We start from the raw sequence: 17185 nt of genomic DNA, 5'->3' as shown, positions 1-17185 counted from the left end.
GCAGATTATCGGCCAAAGTTAGTTGCTGGGCAGAAAGAAAAGTGCTGGCCCCAACGAGCCTGTTTCCAAGAAGAGGCCCTGTTTTTGATCAGACCAGGACGTGTCCGCACCCCTTCGGCAATTAGTTGCACGCCCCGATTTAATCTTTCGTAAAACGGTTTTCACCTGAAAGCCCTGGTCCTTGTCGTTCAGCCGAAAGAGGACGGAACGAGAGCAGACACTCGCGGCTGCTGCGCGGGTTTCCATGGCAACGCCCCGCTGGGTGCAAAAGGCCATGGCCGCTCGCTTTTGTACCGGCTTCTGCGGCTTTTGTCGCTGGCTTTCAAACGGTCCGCAAAAGTTTTTCGCATTGTTTACTGCTTACGCATGGTTTTCTCGGTGAGGGTATGCACCACTCCTCTTCATCCCGACTATGCCGCTTTGCACATAAGCTCCTGTCGTCGTTGTTCAGCTTCTTTTTTCTCTAGTGGGCAAAAGCTAATTGGTTATAAGTAGCTTTTTATATAGTACGATTTCTTGCAAGTTTATTTTTCAGTCATTTAGCACAGGGAGACCTTATTGAGCGAAAATTGAATATTGATCTTCGTTGGCAGGCGGCTCTCATCCGTCTGCGCAAGCTCGTCACTTTTCGCCCTTAATGTCTGCGTTTTCCTTAGCTTTACCCGCTGCTCTCTCGAATCCATCAGGTTTTTTTCTTTTCATTTTTCCTGTTCACCTGTTTTTTTTCTTGTTTTAATAAAGATTTCAATTTGTCATTTCTTTTTTTTTCATCATCGTGCACCAGATGGCGGGCCGTCTACACCTTCATTTTCGAGACTTCTCCTTCCCCTGACAGGAGCACAGAGGACGGGTTCCGAAGGCAGGTTTAAGCAGTTCTTGTGCTGCCTAGTAATGGTTCAGGTTCTTGCTTTCAGCGCAAATCATTAATAAAGGCATGAATACGTGATTTTTATTACATTTCCTTTCTATAAACCACCCTTTCTTTCTCTGTTCTGAGATCTGAATCACTACCAGTAAATTTAGCTCCAAGTGCTTCGCCGCTGTTTTGTCCGTGAAGATTTTCTATTTTTTTAACCCCCACTTCAAGTGCAATCAGGGACCCAAGGCTCACACTGTCAAGCCACTGCTGAGCTACAGTTAAAACTGTGCTATGAAGTACAACTACAGCTGTTCATCACAGCAAAGCACACTACCTTACACACCAAGCCCTAAATACAAATGCCTCCCCCACCCCTTCATTCATACCTTAACGAGTGGGAGAAGGTACCCTTTCGAAGGGTAAAGGCTGGGGCAGCCCTTACCCCATTAGTGCTGTGCCGACGAGGCTCCAAAGAAGTCGCAGTGCCGAGCAAATGCCCCAATTGTTGCAAAGGCCGCGGAGGTGGATCTTCTTGACCTTTTATGGACGTGCCCAGGAATGCCGGACTCAAGAACAAGACAATTACTGGAAGTTGGACTTACGTCAAGAAGGCAGAAACACGCGTCCATGTGGCTAAAGGACAAGGCTGAGAGCCGGAGCCAGCTCAGATTTCTATAAAAGGATAGCTTCCACGACCCATTCTAGCTTATCGACACCCTTTACTTATGCCACATTGTCAGTTCTCGAAAAAAAAAAAAAGCTGCAGCTTAAATACCGCAGAGAAGAAGCCGCTCACACAGCTGCAGGTACAAAAATAAAGGATAAATTTCCTGCCAACTTGAAACAAAGATGCACGCCACGCAGAGCACGTACGCGAGTGAAACCCGCATCCCTCGGCTCCTGCCCATATGCCTCCAGGCTACGAGCAAATAAGCATTCGCCTGGCATTTGGGTTCCGAGAACTGTTTGCGAGCAGCCGAACCCGTCTTTCAGCATGACGACTGCTTGCCGAACCTGCTCTAGCAGCAGATGGAGGGATCAGTGCCTGGTATTGAAAGTCACGTCTTTTATTTGCTTTGCCACAGCTTCGACCTGTAAAAACTTTTGAACTGATTACACCGCGTGAGTGCTCCTTTACTTGTTGAAGAAATGTCTCTACAGTCAGCATCAGTATATGTTTTCGATGTTAGGATTCTTTCCCGCTCGACACAGAGGTCCGCTCGATGATCTCAAGCACAACCATGGACTGCATATCCATCAGTGGCAGCCAGCAAGACTGGAACGACCGTACATGACAAAAGCTTTGAGCGATTCTGCTGCGCGGTGCAGTGAAAGCCTATTTCGAATGATAATAGTTTTTCGATGCAATTTCCAACTCTACTCGCGTTCGGTTGTTTATTTTCTCCGATAAGACATTACGGTTGGTATTTAAGCTTTGCTATTCAAATTTAGCTTTTTATGCGTATTTGAACGCTTTTAACGGTGTCTCGCCTGCTTTCGGTAAGCTTCTGCTGTACATGGTACTCTAGAAAGCGTCTCAAACATAAGCTCGCGTCATGTTGGTCGAGAACCACTTGGTCCGCCGTCCCATGTGTTGAAATCAACCAATGATGTTTCATGTGGTGACCAAAAATTAGCTCAGTAAGACCCCAAAATCCCCATTTCAGACTATTTTCTCCTGTTTCAGCTGGAAAGCTCTGTCAGTTTTAAAAAGTGACGCTATTCCGGTTCTTAATTTTTTCTTATGCTCCGAAAAACTTCTCTCTCAAATTCTCTGGAACATCACTAAAATCAGCTAGTCCGCCGCGCCGAGGAGTCAGTGCACAAACCTACTAAGTAACGAAGAACTTTGTAAATTTGAAGCCTGATGTCTGTAAAGACGATTTCAACATGCACTCACTATGGGCGTAACACAGGAATGAAACTTTCGCTCAGAGTTACGTTGCCATGGTAACTTGGCTTGAACGGGCGGGGTACCAAGGGGAACCGAGAGGTTGACGTAGGCGGCAGCACAATGGAATCCCCTTCTTAGGCATGAATGAAACTTTCGCTCAGAGTTGGGTAAATTTTGCGCTGCTGGTTCTGAGTCGGAGTTTAAGAAGGATTACAGAACTTGGAAAATTCTTACGGACTGTTAGAATTCTTAGTCTATAAGGTGGTTGTAAGCCGCGTAAACATTGAAATAGGAGCCACTGAGGAACCTCGGATAAAAACTGGGGCAAAGCGAAGAGCTCTACCGCCATCGAAACCTGAGGCTTTCTTCGCTAGAACTCTCACCTTTCCGCCTTCAGCATGGCGCGTTAATCTGATACTACATGCCCATCTGTAGAATAAGCTGTCCGTTCTAGTCTTACGCGCAACCTTGCGTGGACGTTGCCATGGCAACTTGGCTTGAACGGACGTGGTACCAAGAGGAACCGAGAGGTTGACGTAGGCGGCAGCACAATGGAATCCCCTTCTTAGGCAGGAGTTAGCGTGCTTTGTGCGATGTATTGTTACCTTATTCTAGTCTTTCGCCAAGAATGAACTTAACGTTCAGGCGCTGCAGCGCATGCAACGTCAACAATAAAGTTTCCAACGCAGCAAACGATCTGTCTTGGTAAATAGCTTATCTTTATGCGTGCACGCCGAACTGTTCGGAACTGTTCCAGTCCTATTAAAGACTTGGTAGATGCTCCTGCCTGCTTATCTGCGAACCACACCGAAAATCCAGCAGCAGTCCTGTTGTACCAATGTGTTCACGTCGCCTTATCTACGGTGAATACCTATGATTGTCGTTCTGGTGTAATGCATTAAATGCAAGAGACGGTATGGGAAGGAAGTAAATGCAGTCATTGTAATGGCAACTCAGGTGACAGCACACTGCTTGTCTCGTTTAATTCGTCTTCTGCTCAGTTTCTAGAATGCACGATTAACACTGTAAAACACTATTCAGTGGCATACCTTCTTATCTTGTACCACTCAGACCAGATCGCATTCAGCTACCGGCGATTTCTCGCGCCGTGCTCAACCCACACCATCGGTGTTCACCAGCGGAGAAGCATGGATTGCCATGTCTAGAAAAGCGCTCCTGCTGGCGGTGCTTTCCGACTCATCCTCTTCCCACCCTTCCTTTTCCTCTTCCTGCGCTACGTCCGGGCTCATACGCAAAAAACAGAAAGCTTCCAGGGGACCTTTATAAAGGATGTACCTCCGCACATCGAAAGTCCGCTGGTTTTTTTTTGTTTTTTTTTGGTTGGTGTCCAACGTAGGAAAAGACGGCTTTCATCACAGTTGAGCTTCTGAGCTGCTTTTTTCGAATCACCATTTTCAGGCAAAAAAGCTCATACAACTGATGTCCGCATACACATAAATGGGATGACACTTTGTTTTGTAAAATAAACATAGATATATTTTTTATTTTCCAACCTTCTGATGGGCCATTTCTTTTGCTGTAAGAAAATATATTACTTTTGGGTATTTGTGACTTCAAAAATGCTTTTTTCATACTTTTCCGTGGTCACATCGAGCTGGAAAGTGATGGTTTTCGGAAGTTTTGTTTGCTTTTTTTTTTCAGAAAAGCATTTTTGAGGTTGAAGTACCTTTTTATTAGGAAATAATAATTTTTCACAAATTTCAGTGAATGCATTTTACATGATTGTAACTAAAATAAATAATCGAAGATATATAAATAAAAAAACTTAATCGTTTTGTATTTTTATTGCACTCAGAAAGAAAAACACAATAAATCTATCTTTTTTTGCGCATAGCGCGTAATTTTATTGCCATTTGTGTAGAATAACTGTTTCTTTTCTCATACAAATGTATTAGGACTCAGCATCCAATATATTTTAAAAAAACAACTACATCGTTGAAAAATAGTAAAATAAAATAAACAATACTAGACAAAATATCAATCTAGTTTTGAACTCGAACGAATTCATTCATTTAGAAGATGGCTAGCAAATTTAATAGCCATAGCTTTTTTTTTGCAGATACTCTACAGCCAATTTTTGAAAACCATTTTTGAAGTGTCACCCAACCTTAAGATTGGCGATTCTACTTCTGTCTTCCCTTCTTCGAAAGGATTCCTGAAACCGGACGGTACGGAGAGAGCGATCAAATATCGAGTGACCACCGTTGACTGAAGCAAACGCGCGTAACGATGGTGTGGAGGAATTGCTCGCCCAAAGACTGCAAGTAGATTCATATATGCGCGTACCTTCAGTTCTTCGTCGTGGAGCACCTTGACAGGCCCGTTCTTGTAGATGGAGCCACCAGTGAAAACCTGCGTAGTTAAGTGAATGTTGTTTAAAGTGGCAGTTCGCTTAATTATTTCGCGATCACGGTCATATAAGTACTCATGCCAAACACAGACTAATTCAGTTTTATTTATTTATTTATTTATTTATTTACACATACTGCAGTCATAGAGACCAAGCATGGGGGCAACATTCAAAAAGCAAAAATAATATCAAACAACACGCAAATCCAGCGTTCCGGCAACAAACAAAGGAAACCAAACAGAGTGAAATGATATTGTTAAGTTTACACATACAATAAGATACTTTTTTCAAAAGCAGCGGCATCCTGAGCCGAAAAGATATTTGCTGGCAGTGAGTTCCATGTTGTGATTGTTCGGGGAAAAAATGAGTTTTTGAACATATTTGTGCGTGCAAAGTACGGGGTAAGGTTATGGTTGTGGCTATTGCGTGTCTGTCGTGTAGAACGGGAGGATATATAGGGAGCAGCATTAATATTAAATTGACTAGAGTAAAATGAGTACAGAAATTTAAGCCTTGCAAGTGCTCTCCTTCTTTCTAGAGTGGATATGTTATTCGTAGACATCAGAACGGATGGCGAGATAGAGCTATGGTAAGCGTTAAAAATGAAACGGACGGCTTTTCTTTGGATCATTTCAAGTTTCTTTATATCCTCGGAGGATATTATGCTCCTCCTTTTGAGGAGCATAATAGCTCCTCAAAAACTTTCTTTTCACTCCTGAAGACATCAAAAGAAAGGGACTTAAAAAGAAGAATGAAAACGCGCAAAATCTGAACGAGCATTTCTGTGCGGAAAGTTAAGTTTGTTGAACAAACGACAATGGGGAGACTAGTACAGGCACCTTTGTCCCCTTCGAAATTCTAGATTTTCAGTGCATCAAAAGGCACTAAATTGTATGCTGACATCAAGCAACAAAAAGTTTAAAGTTCATTACAGATACGTAGGTTGATATGTAGGAGGCCGGCAGTAATGACGGGGACTTTAGTTTAATGCAGTAATTCCCAGGTCTTCATCTTCAATATTCGCGTAGGGTATTGAATTACAACAGTTAATCAAAACGGGACTTTCTATAACGAAAATCGCGCTGAAAATTTAAACAAGTGTTTTTCTAATATCCCAAACCACCTCATGACGTGAAGATAAGAGACACAAAACATAAATATGAGACATTATACATAAATAAGCAAGACAAAAATATGTTCTTTGAGTGCTGGTGCCTTCACGTGTTAGTGAACTGTGAAAACTTTGTTTAAAAAATGTTGTTTAGTTCGTGTTTCAAGATTAGGTAGCGTCATTAGTACGTTCATGAACAAATCTTATTCTCTCAGCCGCTTCGTGGTAAAAACGAAAAAAAAAAAGGCAAAGGACAAAAGCGTATCTCGGCATTCGCTTTCACCTCTGTTTTTCTGAGGAGCGACCGTATGACCTTTTCTATTTTCCGGATCGCATGTCCCTATTGCTGGGTTTCATCTTCGATCACGGCCTGTGAATGCAATCAGTACACTCCTACTCATTCATTCAAGGAACAATATGCGTCGGCGGGCATTTGCGGCCGCTCCGTGCACAGTGAAAGCAATCCATTACTAAAGGCACAATATAGCAAATTTCTTCCTCTTTTTTAGTTTCGGAGAATAAGAATGCCGGCCATACTTTCTGCTTCCAGCAAAACATTCCTAGCCTCCTGGGAATCCTGACTGCGTGCATGAAACGGTGCAAGTATTTGCTGAAGCACAAATAAAAGATGATGACAAAACGAAACAGTCGGAAAGCTAACCCTAAAATGTGAAGCACCGCGACGTTCGGTCGATTTCTTTCAAAAAAAGGCTCGCAAGACATTTCTTTGTCGTTTATTTTTCTCAAGCCGCATTTGCTAACTCGTGCAGAATGAAAACTTTCCAGGACGAGGGAAGGAGGTTCCATCTCGGCACGGCGTTCGTGTGGTTCATGTTTGTGTTCGCTGGAGTCTAACAAACGACGTCGCTTAGAGCGGTCTCGGCAGCCCGCGTTGCCCGTGAGCCGAGGGCAGTGCACCTGCTGAAGAAAAGAGGCCCTAACGAGCGCGCCTTTTCCACACGCGCGCCCTCGGGGAAAGAGTTTATTTTGCGTTTAACTATAACTAACGACGCGAAAGAGCGACCGACACCACCACGCGACGTTTTCACCGCGAGGGGGGGGGGGGGGGGGGGGGGATTTCTGGCCTTTTTTTTTCTCCGCTTGCTCAATGCATCTGATCACTTGAACTCAGCACGAGCCGCCGCGGTGGCTCATTGGTTATGGTGCTCGGCTGCTGACCCGAAAGACGCGGGTTTCATCCCGGCCACGGCGGTTCAATTTCCATGGAGGCGAAATTCTAGAGGCCGTGCGCTGTGTGATATTAGTGCACGTTAAAGAACCCTAGTTGGTCGAAACTTCCGGAGCTTTTCACGCCGGCGTCCCACACAGCCCGAGTCGCTTTGGGACGTTAAATCCCCATGAACCATGAACCTCTCCGCAGTTTGTTTGAGGGAATCCTTTAAGCGTTTATCATTATTGGCGCAGAAGTAAAAACCAAATTTGTTTCATGAATACAAGCTTATTGTTCCCTCTAATATTTCTTGTACATGCAGAAAATATCTTAAAACAGAGCTCCTAAAGATCACTTAAATCCCAAATAGTGCGAGGTATTCCTGAAGACAACTCAGCGTCGACCAGATCAGTTAAGCTTCGAATGACAAGCAACTTCCATCCGACACACCGCTCTCCTCCCCTCTGCTTTCTTCTGGCACAATGTAAACCACGGAACCTTATTACACTGCCATTGAAAAAAGGTTCATTTACCTTGCGCCTGAGCCCATGAATAACTGTGGCTACCGCCGTTTTGAGAAAGCGAACGAACGCGTTGCTTGGTGAATGATAAGGCAAGTCAAAGCAGGGTGCAATTAGCAGTCGGGGGGGGGGGGGGGGGGGGGGTGAAATGGGGACAGTCGCCCTCTTCTCCTCCTCTACACCTCCCCCAAATGAGAAATTTTGCACACAGAACCAACCTGCACCTCATTTTATTGTAATGAAAGGTAAACGAAATACACGGTTCAAATTTGACCCCCCCTCCCTCCCTCCTCCCTCACAACCTACCACTCCGAGATTGAGCCAACAATGCCCCTGAGAAAAGGTATGCTTTTTGTAAGCAACTGAGTGATATGACAGTCAATATTGTTTACCAGAGCCAGCAACGGGCGTCGTCTACAATAAATAAATAAATAAATGATTGCAATTTCTCCATCCAGCGCAGGTACTAAGGTTAGAGAACAAACGAAGAAAACCTGATGGAAGAGATATTTGTACTGCGTATTTAATGCGCAAGCTTTCGCGCATGTTTCCACGCTGTGCCTAAAACTAAAAGTTGAACGTGCGAAAGTCAAATAATCTGTCTCTTAGACTTATCAGGCAATTCAGAAATTGCGGGATTTGTGTGCGAGGAACGTTTAATCAAAAACAATCTCCAAAGAGGGAATATATTCTTAGATGCTAAACTATGTCGAAATTAACTAAAACAAACTCATGCCATGAACGCAAGGGATGCAAGAAGATCCAGCTTAGACCAATGACGCGTCTCACTGTTTGGCAGGAATTTCCTTCGAGCTGAATTTTTTGAGAGCGAAACCTCTACTTCACGAAAAAAGCTGCAAAATCTGTTTCATCTCTGAAGCCTAACCTTGAACAAATAAATAAAAAGATAAATATTGCCGTGACCAGGCTCCGAACCCATGGTGGCGCGAACAGATCACCTTCGTTCGTCTGCGCACGAGAGCACTACACTATCACCGCAGTTTTTTTTTCTTTATTGCATGGAAGAACTTCCGTAAAAAGGGGGAAAACTTCAATCAAACTGGTTCGCGTCTCAAGTTACCGGGCTGCTTAATACGAGCCCGCCATAGCCCTAACTCAACACTGCATCCCCATAAAAAACATCAAAATTCAGGGAGGCACACACATGCATCTAGGCACGGCAGCCAGCTTGGAGGTTCTTCGCGTGCAGCATATACACTCCTCACCAAAGCACACTGTTCACGAAACACAGATTTGGACGATCTTGGTGGCTCGGCATGTCTGTCCATCATACGGCTTTTCCAAAGACTGAATAGTTCCATCAACACAAACAGGTCATAAGGCACAACAGAGGTTTTGCCAACAGGCAGAAATCTAATAGTGTATGGTGTAATTTCAATGTCCTTCTTAAGAGTTCGTTGTAGTATGTCCCAAAAGAACATGGCATCACGGCACAGGATGAAGCAATGATCAATTGTCTCAGGCACGTTACACAGACGGCAATTCACATTCCAGCCGATCAGCCCTCGTGCTAAACTGCAACAAAACCTCGCGTTGTGCATTGCACTTCGTCGTCGCCATCACCTAATACTACTGTCGAACTAATATCGTCACCAAACGTGCCGACGACCCAGCAATGCAAAACCATGAGTCATCCAGGCCAAACACGTTCTTTCGCACGTCTACTCGGTTTAATTGCGTTGAAACCCTACCACTTTCTATAACAATGAAGTTCGCCTATAGCTGGTATACAGAAAATTATTGAAAGCACCATATTCATTTTGCTCACCTGCCCTACCAGCTTTGGATGGCTTGTGTCGGTTATGTCGTATTGCCGCACATCACCGTGCACCCAACAGGCGATGTAGAGAAATCGGTCGTCCAGGGATATCAGTATGTCCGTTATGATCGCTGAGGGCAGACCGAGAAAGAAAACAGGCGCGTCAGGAAAGAAAATAAAAAAACACGATTACATCAAACACCTGCTCTCTGAATGCACTTCGTCCCGTATGACAGATATCATCTATGCAAAGGGTAATGAAAAGCGCTTGGCGAAAGGCTAATCAAAATACGAGATTTTCGATGTGTGATTTTGCGAAGGCGCCGGTAAATTGTTCTCCGAGGTTTGCTTTCGTAAACACCGATAAAGAAATCCCAGTATGTCTTGTAGCTGAAGGGGTAAGAGGTGAAATAACTTACAAAAGAAGACAGCGCGACAAACGAAGACAAAAGAGGCACAGAAAACCGGACAGGTGCCACAGTATTTTGCAGACGCGCCTGACGTGGCCCCAGCGTGGCTTCACCCAGTTGTTTTCTGGGCCTCTTTTGTCTCCGTCTGTCGCGCCGTCTTCTTTTGCAAGTCTCGTATACCAACTAGCCCATACAAGAATTCTACGTAAAGTAAGGAGGGTTTACAAGCAGCATTATCATTTATCGGGTTATGAGAAATACGAGTTTATCGCCATCGACGTCGTCTTTTTCCCTTCGAAGACGAATCATTTTCTCTTTCTCATAGACTTGCACCTCGACAAGCAGCACGTTACTGCTGAAACTGAGAGGTCAGCAGTCTTACTCCTCCATCAGCCACGATTGTCCCATTTGCTCTGCTACTGGACGACAGTTGACAGACCGTGCTTGGCCGCCACAGCCAGGACGGGGATGAAAGCTGACTGACTCAACATATGCAGTTTGCGTGCATAAAAGTTGGATTAAATGGCGGCGTTTGCAGGTGGACGGAGTACCAGGAACAAGAAATAGTTAACGTAAGTACTTGCGCTTACAGCTCGAAGTAACAGCGCAAAAACATAGACAGGACACATAGAATAAGAAGACACCACGAGTGCTGACTTACAACAAGTTTATTTCGAGGTAAACATTGCCTGATATACTGCCTACGCACAGCACGTGACACAGATACGTGACTTCCGCCGCCCGTGTCATCACTTCCCCCCAGAGTCATCGCGGAATTCATGTAAGGGATTGCCCATCAAAAATTTGCTTGGAGCCGCCGCGGTGGCTCAGTGGTTATGGTGCTCGGCTGCTGACCCAAAAGACGCGGGTTCGATCCCGGCCGCGGCGGCTAGAATTTCTTTGGAGGAGAAATTCTCGAGGCCCGTGTACTGTGCGATGTCAGTGCACGTTAAAGAACCCCAGGTGGTCGAAATTTCCGGAGCCCTTCACTACGGCGTCTCTCATAGCCTTAGTCGCTTTGGGACGTTAAACCCCATAAACCAAACCAAAAATTTGCTTGGCTGAGTATGCACAGTGCAATGTGATAGAAAAGCACACCGACCCGCTCGTTCGCGAGATAATTGAGGCAGCCTAGATAATGAAGCTCGGAGACGACTGTACCAGCAAGCCATCTGTACTTCTGACAACAAAAGAACTGGAGCTGTTGGACGCGCGATGACTCTGGGGGGAAGTGATGACACGGGCGGCAGAAGTCACGTATTTGTGTCACGTGCTGTGTGTAGGCAGTATATCAGGCAATATTTACCTCGAAATAAACTTGTTGTAAGTCAGCACTCGTGGTGTCTTCTTATTCTATGTGTCCTGTTTATGTTTTTGCGCTGTTACTTCGAGATGGATCACCAACAAGCCCAAGCTGCAGTTCTGGCTAATTGCGCTTACAGCGTAGGGTATCAGTCGCAGCTGATCAGCTGATGCCACGTCCGGGAATTCCGCACTATTTTTTCCATTATGGAGGTGAGTGACGTGCTACTGGGCTTAAGTTTGTCTTAAGGTCAGCAGTTCTGTGTGCGAGCATCTGTTTACTTGAATCTCGTAATGCTGTGGGAAATATATTGCCGCGTTGCACCACCCATTTATTTATTTATTTATTTATTTATTTATTTATTTATTTATTTATTTATTTATTTATTTATTTATTTATTTATTTATTTATTTATTTATTTATTTATTTATTTATTTATTTATTTATTTATTTATTTATTTATTTATTTATTTATTTATTTATTTCAATGAGTGCAAATGGCAAAAAAAACGGGCATTATTGTACGGGGGACAGAGAGTTGAATAAGCACTGTAAACAATTCTTAACACAAAAGCAATTCACCTAAAAACTCTTCGGAAGTGGTGGACGTTGCCCGTAAAATATGCCATGTTGATTGAACGTGCAAAACTGCATTAATAGTACAGGAAAAGAATAGAAGGGAAACAGTCAGTGCCTTATGGTACAGACGGAAAAGGAATATCTTAGAGTTGCTTGTCACGTGCAATGCAGTGAGAGTAGTCACCAGCAAACTTGACGACAATTTTTTTTTAGACTTTCAGGTTTCATCTCATGCCACAGAACCCGCCGTTGTTTAACTCTTATAAGAATCAGCCACAAGCACTGCGTTCAGTAATAAAAATTTTGTTGCTCAGTTTAGTCCAATAGCTTAGCCGCTTCAGCTTCAAAATGAGGGGAATTCTCGGAATGACCAACTCTGTGCAATTCCATATTCAGCACTAGTTTGAGGATTCGTAAGAACGCATATAACGACTGTGTAGGCTGTGCAGGCTGTGTGCACAGGCCTCTGAAAAGAAACTGCTAAATTCTGACAAAGTTCGCCCTGTAGACTCCGTCGTCGTAAACTTTGGCGATGGAGGAGCAAAAACACTGTCCTTGTATCACTACTGCTGCAGCGAGATGAGCTTGCAAAGAACTATAGAGGTAGTGGCACTGAGCACAAATTACTCACCCGGCATAACATCCATGGCCCAGCCTTTCACTTTCTTGGCAGGAACGGCAATCACTTTTTCAGCAGCCCAGCTTCCATCCTGTGGACACGCGTTTGCCAGTGATCAAAGGTAGCCAAAGATTATTTGCATTTTCGACGTAGTCGTTAGAGCAACATGTAATCAAAGGAAGTGCAAAAAGCAAACTTAGTGACACTCGAATACTAGACAACCAACCAGCCTCGAATAAGGAGGACACAATACAGTGTTTTTGAAGAAAAAAAAATGCACTAAACGAGAGTGAACAAAGCAGGCTAAGGAGTCTTTATAGAAAAGCAGGTTCGGAGTGCCACCGTAGAAACAGCTTGAATGCGGCCTCGCTACAAAACTCAGATCAGCCTTCCTTCGCTGTATGAGAGCGACACTTTGTAGCCAGAAGAGATGTTGGTTTAGAAAGGCATCAGAGAGGAAGACTTGAGCAGGCGTATTTAGGTGGTTGTCTAGAAGGTTGCCAAGGATGTGTGCTTAAGTGACGCCAAGAAGTGAATGGGCTCGTGGCGCTCTTCAATAAAAGTATTCTCTCTCGGACACCACACGTTTGGAGTGTGACAACCAAACTACATCTGAATGCAGCCATTCAGATTTCCCCATGAAAGGAATCCTCAGAAGCAGTTGCTCGGCTCTTGTGCGCAACGGTCCTAAGCATGCTCTGCTGAAATCATGCGGTTGAAAGTGCAATGAACCGCCAAAACTGACTAGAACGAACCATTTGGAAAACTCAGAACGATTGTTAGTATGCTTCATCATTAGTATGTTTAGGGCCACAGGAAAGAGGATACTGGCGCGTGGTATTGGGTTTGCCCGTTACTAGCAGCGTAAAAATACGCGTATGTGCAGCAGTGTAAAAGCAGGTGTTCTTGGTTAGAAACACTGTAGCAAATCGAACTACACAACTTAATCAACATCACGCCACAAATTAACGAGCGTGTTACAGTGCATATTGACGAGGATATGAGAAGGGAACAGCACACAGCATTCCCGGATGGCACTGGAACGAGTACGCATTAAGATTATGCTATTAATTTTGTGTGCCCGCTTCTATAAAATTCAGTTGAAAGTAGCACAGTGTGCTTTTCCTGTCTCGTTCTCTCCAGTCATCGCCATAGCACCCTCGCCAACATGTGCAAACAATTGGCCCAAGAATCAGCTCCATTGAATTACAAATTAAGTTTGGCTCTCTTGTGCCAGTGCATTACTGCAACCCTGTTACTCTGACCTTCATACCGTTGTTGTGTCCTTAGTCTATGTCGCGTGTGCAATTCTGTCGTAATCAAAGATTAATTACGCTGAGGGATTCCCCTAAGCTTTGGACTAAATGATGTCATGCCAACAAGGGCAGATGCTGCACGCGAATTGAAAAAGCCTCCCTTATTGCAGTAGTTTACCGAGCTTGCCATTACCTTTAGACTTCCTTCATTCCGTAAAGAAGACTGTGTTGTGCTACCTGACATAGTGACAATACCTAAGAAGTTCCCGGGAGCTGCTCACCTTTGTCTTGAAGAATCGATACACGGTGCCTCCCAAGGCGCAGCCCACAAAGCCCTCCGATGCATCGGGATTGTGGAGGAAGCGCACTTCGAGCGGCATCGTACCTTCCGGACCGAGGTCGATCGTCTGCAGTTTACGGCGGTATGTCCAATCCCACACCACCAGGCTGGTGCCGTACAGTCCTGAGGAGAGAAACCCCGAGCAGGAAGATCAAAACATCGACATTGCAGTTGCAGAAAGCGGCTGTTCTTCGCACATATACACGACGCTTACTGCGGTCATTACTATATATATATATATATATAGTCTAGGACTTTTCAAGCTGCTATCGCAGCTTTTTTTATTTATTTATTTCATACTGCAGGTCATCTTGCAGATCCAAGCAGAACAAATACATATTAGATAACACAGATACACGGGCAACAAGTAAAATAAAAAGAAAAACTAAAAATAAAGAGGCAGGCAGGATGACTATGCGCTTACATTTTATCGTGTCAAATAATTCCACTCTTGATGGTACGCGGGAAAAAGGAAAATTTAAAAGTAAAGTGTCAGTTCTAGCAAAGTACGGGGTAAGTGAACCGGCATGATGGTGACGTGTGATGCGTGTAGCTATAAACGATAAATAGGGTGCAGGATCAAGGGCCAGTTTGTTATTCATGAGCAGGGAAAGAAATTCTCGTCGAATATTTTTTCTTCTTACCTCAAGAGGTTGGATACGGCTAGATCTCATTAGCTCAGACAGAGAATCAAAAGGTGAAAATTTAGAATAAATAAATCTTATGGCTTTTATTTGGATTCTTTCAATTTTCTTAATATTGGTATTAGTATAAGGATCCCACACCACGCATGCATATTCGAGCTTAGGCCTGATTAGTGAGTTAAACGCGAGAAGTTTAACCTGAGGGGGAGCTTTGGAAAGTTTATTTCTTAAAAAACAGTTTGCGAAAGGCGGACGAAGAGATATTTTCCACATGTGAATTCCAGGACAGATTGTTAGTTAATGTTACACCCAGGTATTTAAAACTGGAAACTTCCTGTAGTGGTGTTTGTCCGAGATGATACCTGTGCACAAAAATGAATGTCCCATCTTTGATGGAAATAAATGGAATAATATATCAGTTAAGTAAAAGGAGGAACATCGCTTCATACCGAAACATTTATTAGGTCGACGTTTCGGCCAGAAGCTGGTCTTCATCAGGACTGAGTATAAAGGTATTGCACACGGGTTTAAAAAGGGGGAAGCAATACCTTGTGCAATACACTGTGCAATGTTCAATACCTTCATATTCAGTCCTGATGAAGGCCAGCTACTGGCCGAAACGTCGACCTAATGATTGTTTCGATATGAAGCGATGGTCCTCCTTTCACTTAACTTATAAACAGCAGTCGAGAAAGTTTCTCTTCGCAATATATATATATATATATATAGAGAGAGAGAGAGCCTGTCCTTTTTCAAGACTGGAAAAAGGACAGGCTCTGTCCGAAATGTTGACTAGCAATAAATGTTTACCTAAATGAAGCGTTTCTCAATTTCGCATTTTACCTCTAGCAACCAAGTACTATCGCGCTCAATATGAGTTGCAACGCGCGGTCATCGACCGGGGCTCGTTCCGTGCTGTGCCTCCTCCAAACAGTCGCTCGGAATTCTGGGAGGAACTTTTTCCTGAGTGGGGGTGCTGTTGTTTCCTGGAACAGCAGTTTCTCCCAGAATTCCGCGCGACTGTTTGGAGGAGGCACACCACGGAACGAGCCCCGGTCGATGACCGCGCGTTGCAACTCATATTGAGCGCGATAGTACATTTATCTTTTTGTGCTATATATATATATATATATATATGGAACGATAAGCAAACTGCGACCATGTTGTTTTGCAGGAAGCTACTCGTAATACCGTATTTATCCGATTCTAACTTGGAAGCTTCTTTTATTGCGGAAGCAATATTACGACAGGTTTCAGCCCTTCGCGTCGGGGCGGCCGCGAGGCACGTTTGACCTTGAAGGGCGGCGCGAGGCGCGGCGCACTACAACTGTAGCCGTGCCGCTGCCGAGTGGAGGCGCTGCCCTCGCCGCGCTCTCGTCAGCTGCGGAGTGTGGAGAGGCTGGAGAACGGGGAGGGGGGTATAAAATGCGTTCGCTCGCTTGCCGGCTCCGTCGTTATGCCCCCCTGATAAACAGAAAGGGAGGCTACGTCGGCTTGACGAAGCCAGGAAACGACAACGGGCTTCGGAGACAGATGGAGAACGCGAACAGCGCCATGCTAAGCGGCGCGCTCAAGATGCTGCTAGACGGGCGCACCGCGCCTCTATCGAAACCGAATCGTCTACATCGGGTGATGATCCCGAATGGAACGCTATGGATGCTTACGCAACCTACCGGGTTTAACCAAAGCTAAACCAGAGCAAATTTTTTTTTCTCACGAAAACCACAGCTCGAAACAGCATGCGCATTACCGTGGGATACAAATCGGAAACCACACTACGAGCAGCTTCAGCGTCACCGCCATAGAAAATGGCGGTTAAGCTTTCCAGCGTTTGCATGGCTTGCATCATCGTGGTTGGCGTCTCAGAGACGTTAGGCCCAAATGAGTATACCGTCGCATAAGAGTCGACTTTTCTTTTTTTTTAATGATGATCAGAAATTGCGAGCTCCAGCTGCGAGTAGTTAGCGCCGCGGTCCGGTGCTCCCTCCCGCCATGGATACATGGAGTTCGATGTCTCGAAAAAAGAATGTTAAGTTAGAATGGAAACCAGTTCGACTAAGTAAAAAATTCTTGCAGCACGTCATTTAGCCGGCTAGTTCGCGCTGATGGTCGCTTTCACAGACGAGCGGTATAGGCAGGGTGAAAGAAAGCTTTCGATTAGGGAATTTAGGTAACTTCCAGAGCAAACGTCGTGCCATAATTAGAAACTACAGGATCGTTTGTCGTTCGGTTTGCTGCTTACTGGGGTGCTTAACCATGCCGGTCTGCTGCGTGCCTACTGCTTACGTTGAACCAGGTTTTAGACTGCAAGAAGGCTGCTATACTTA

The 17185-nt window shown here is 44.6% G+C and overlaps 1 protein-coding gene across 1 annotated transcript in view; it reads right to left on the bottom strand.

The window, feature by feature from the left end:
* Nucleotides 1-17185, bottom strand: part of LOC149340134 (methanethiol oxidase-like) — an 84483-nt gene that overhangs the window by 15779 nt on the left and 51519 nt on the right. The window contains exons 6-9 of the mRNA XM_089548889.1: nt 14156-14337; nt 12631-12709; nt 9717-9838; nt 5061-5126 (exon numbers count right to left, since the gene is read on the bottom strand). Coding sequence (XP_089405015.1) covers nt 5061-5126; nt 9717-9838; nt 12631-12709; nt 14156-14337 — 449 coding nt within the window. The remainder of the gene's footprint in view (nt 1-5060; nt 5127-9716; nt 9839-12630; nt 12710-14155; nt 14338-17185) is intronic.

The sequence above is a fragment of the Amblyomma mixtum genome, chromosome 6 (assembly GCF_055824585.1).
Source record: "Amblyomma mixtum isolate Tamu chromosome 6, ASM5582458v1, whole genome shotgun sequence".
Classification (NCBI taxonomy): domain Eukaryota; kingdom Metazoa; phylum Arthropoda; class Arachnida; order Ixodida; family Ixodidae; genus Amblyomma; species Amblyomma mixtum.
This window is presented reverse-complemented; position numbering and strand designations above follow the sequence as displayed.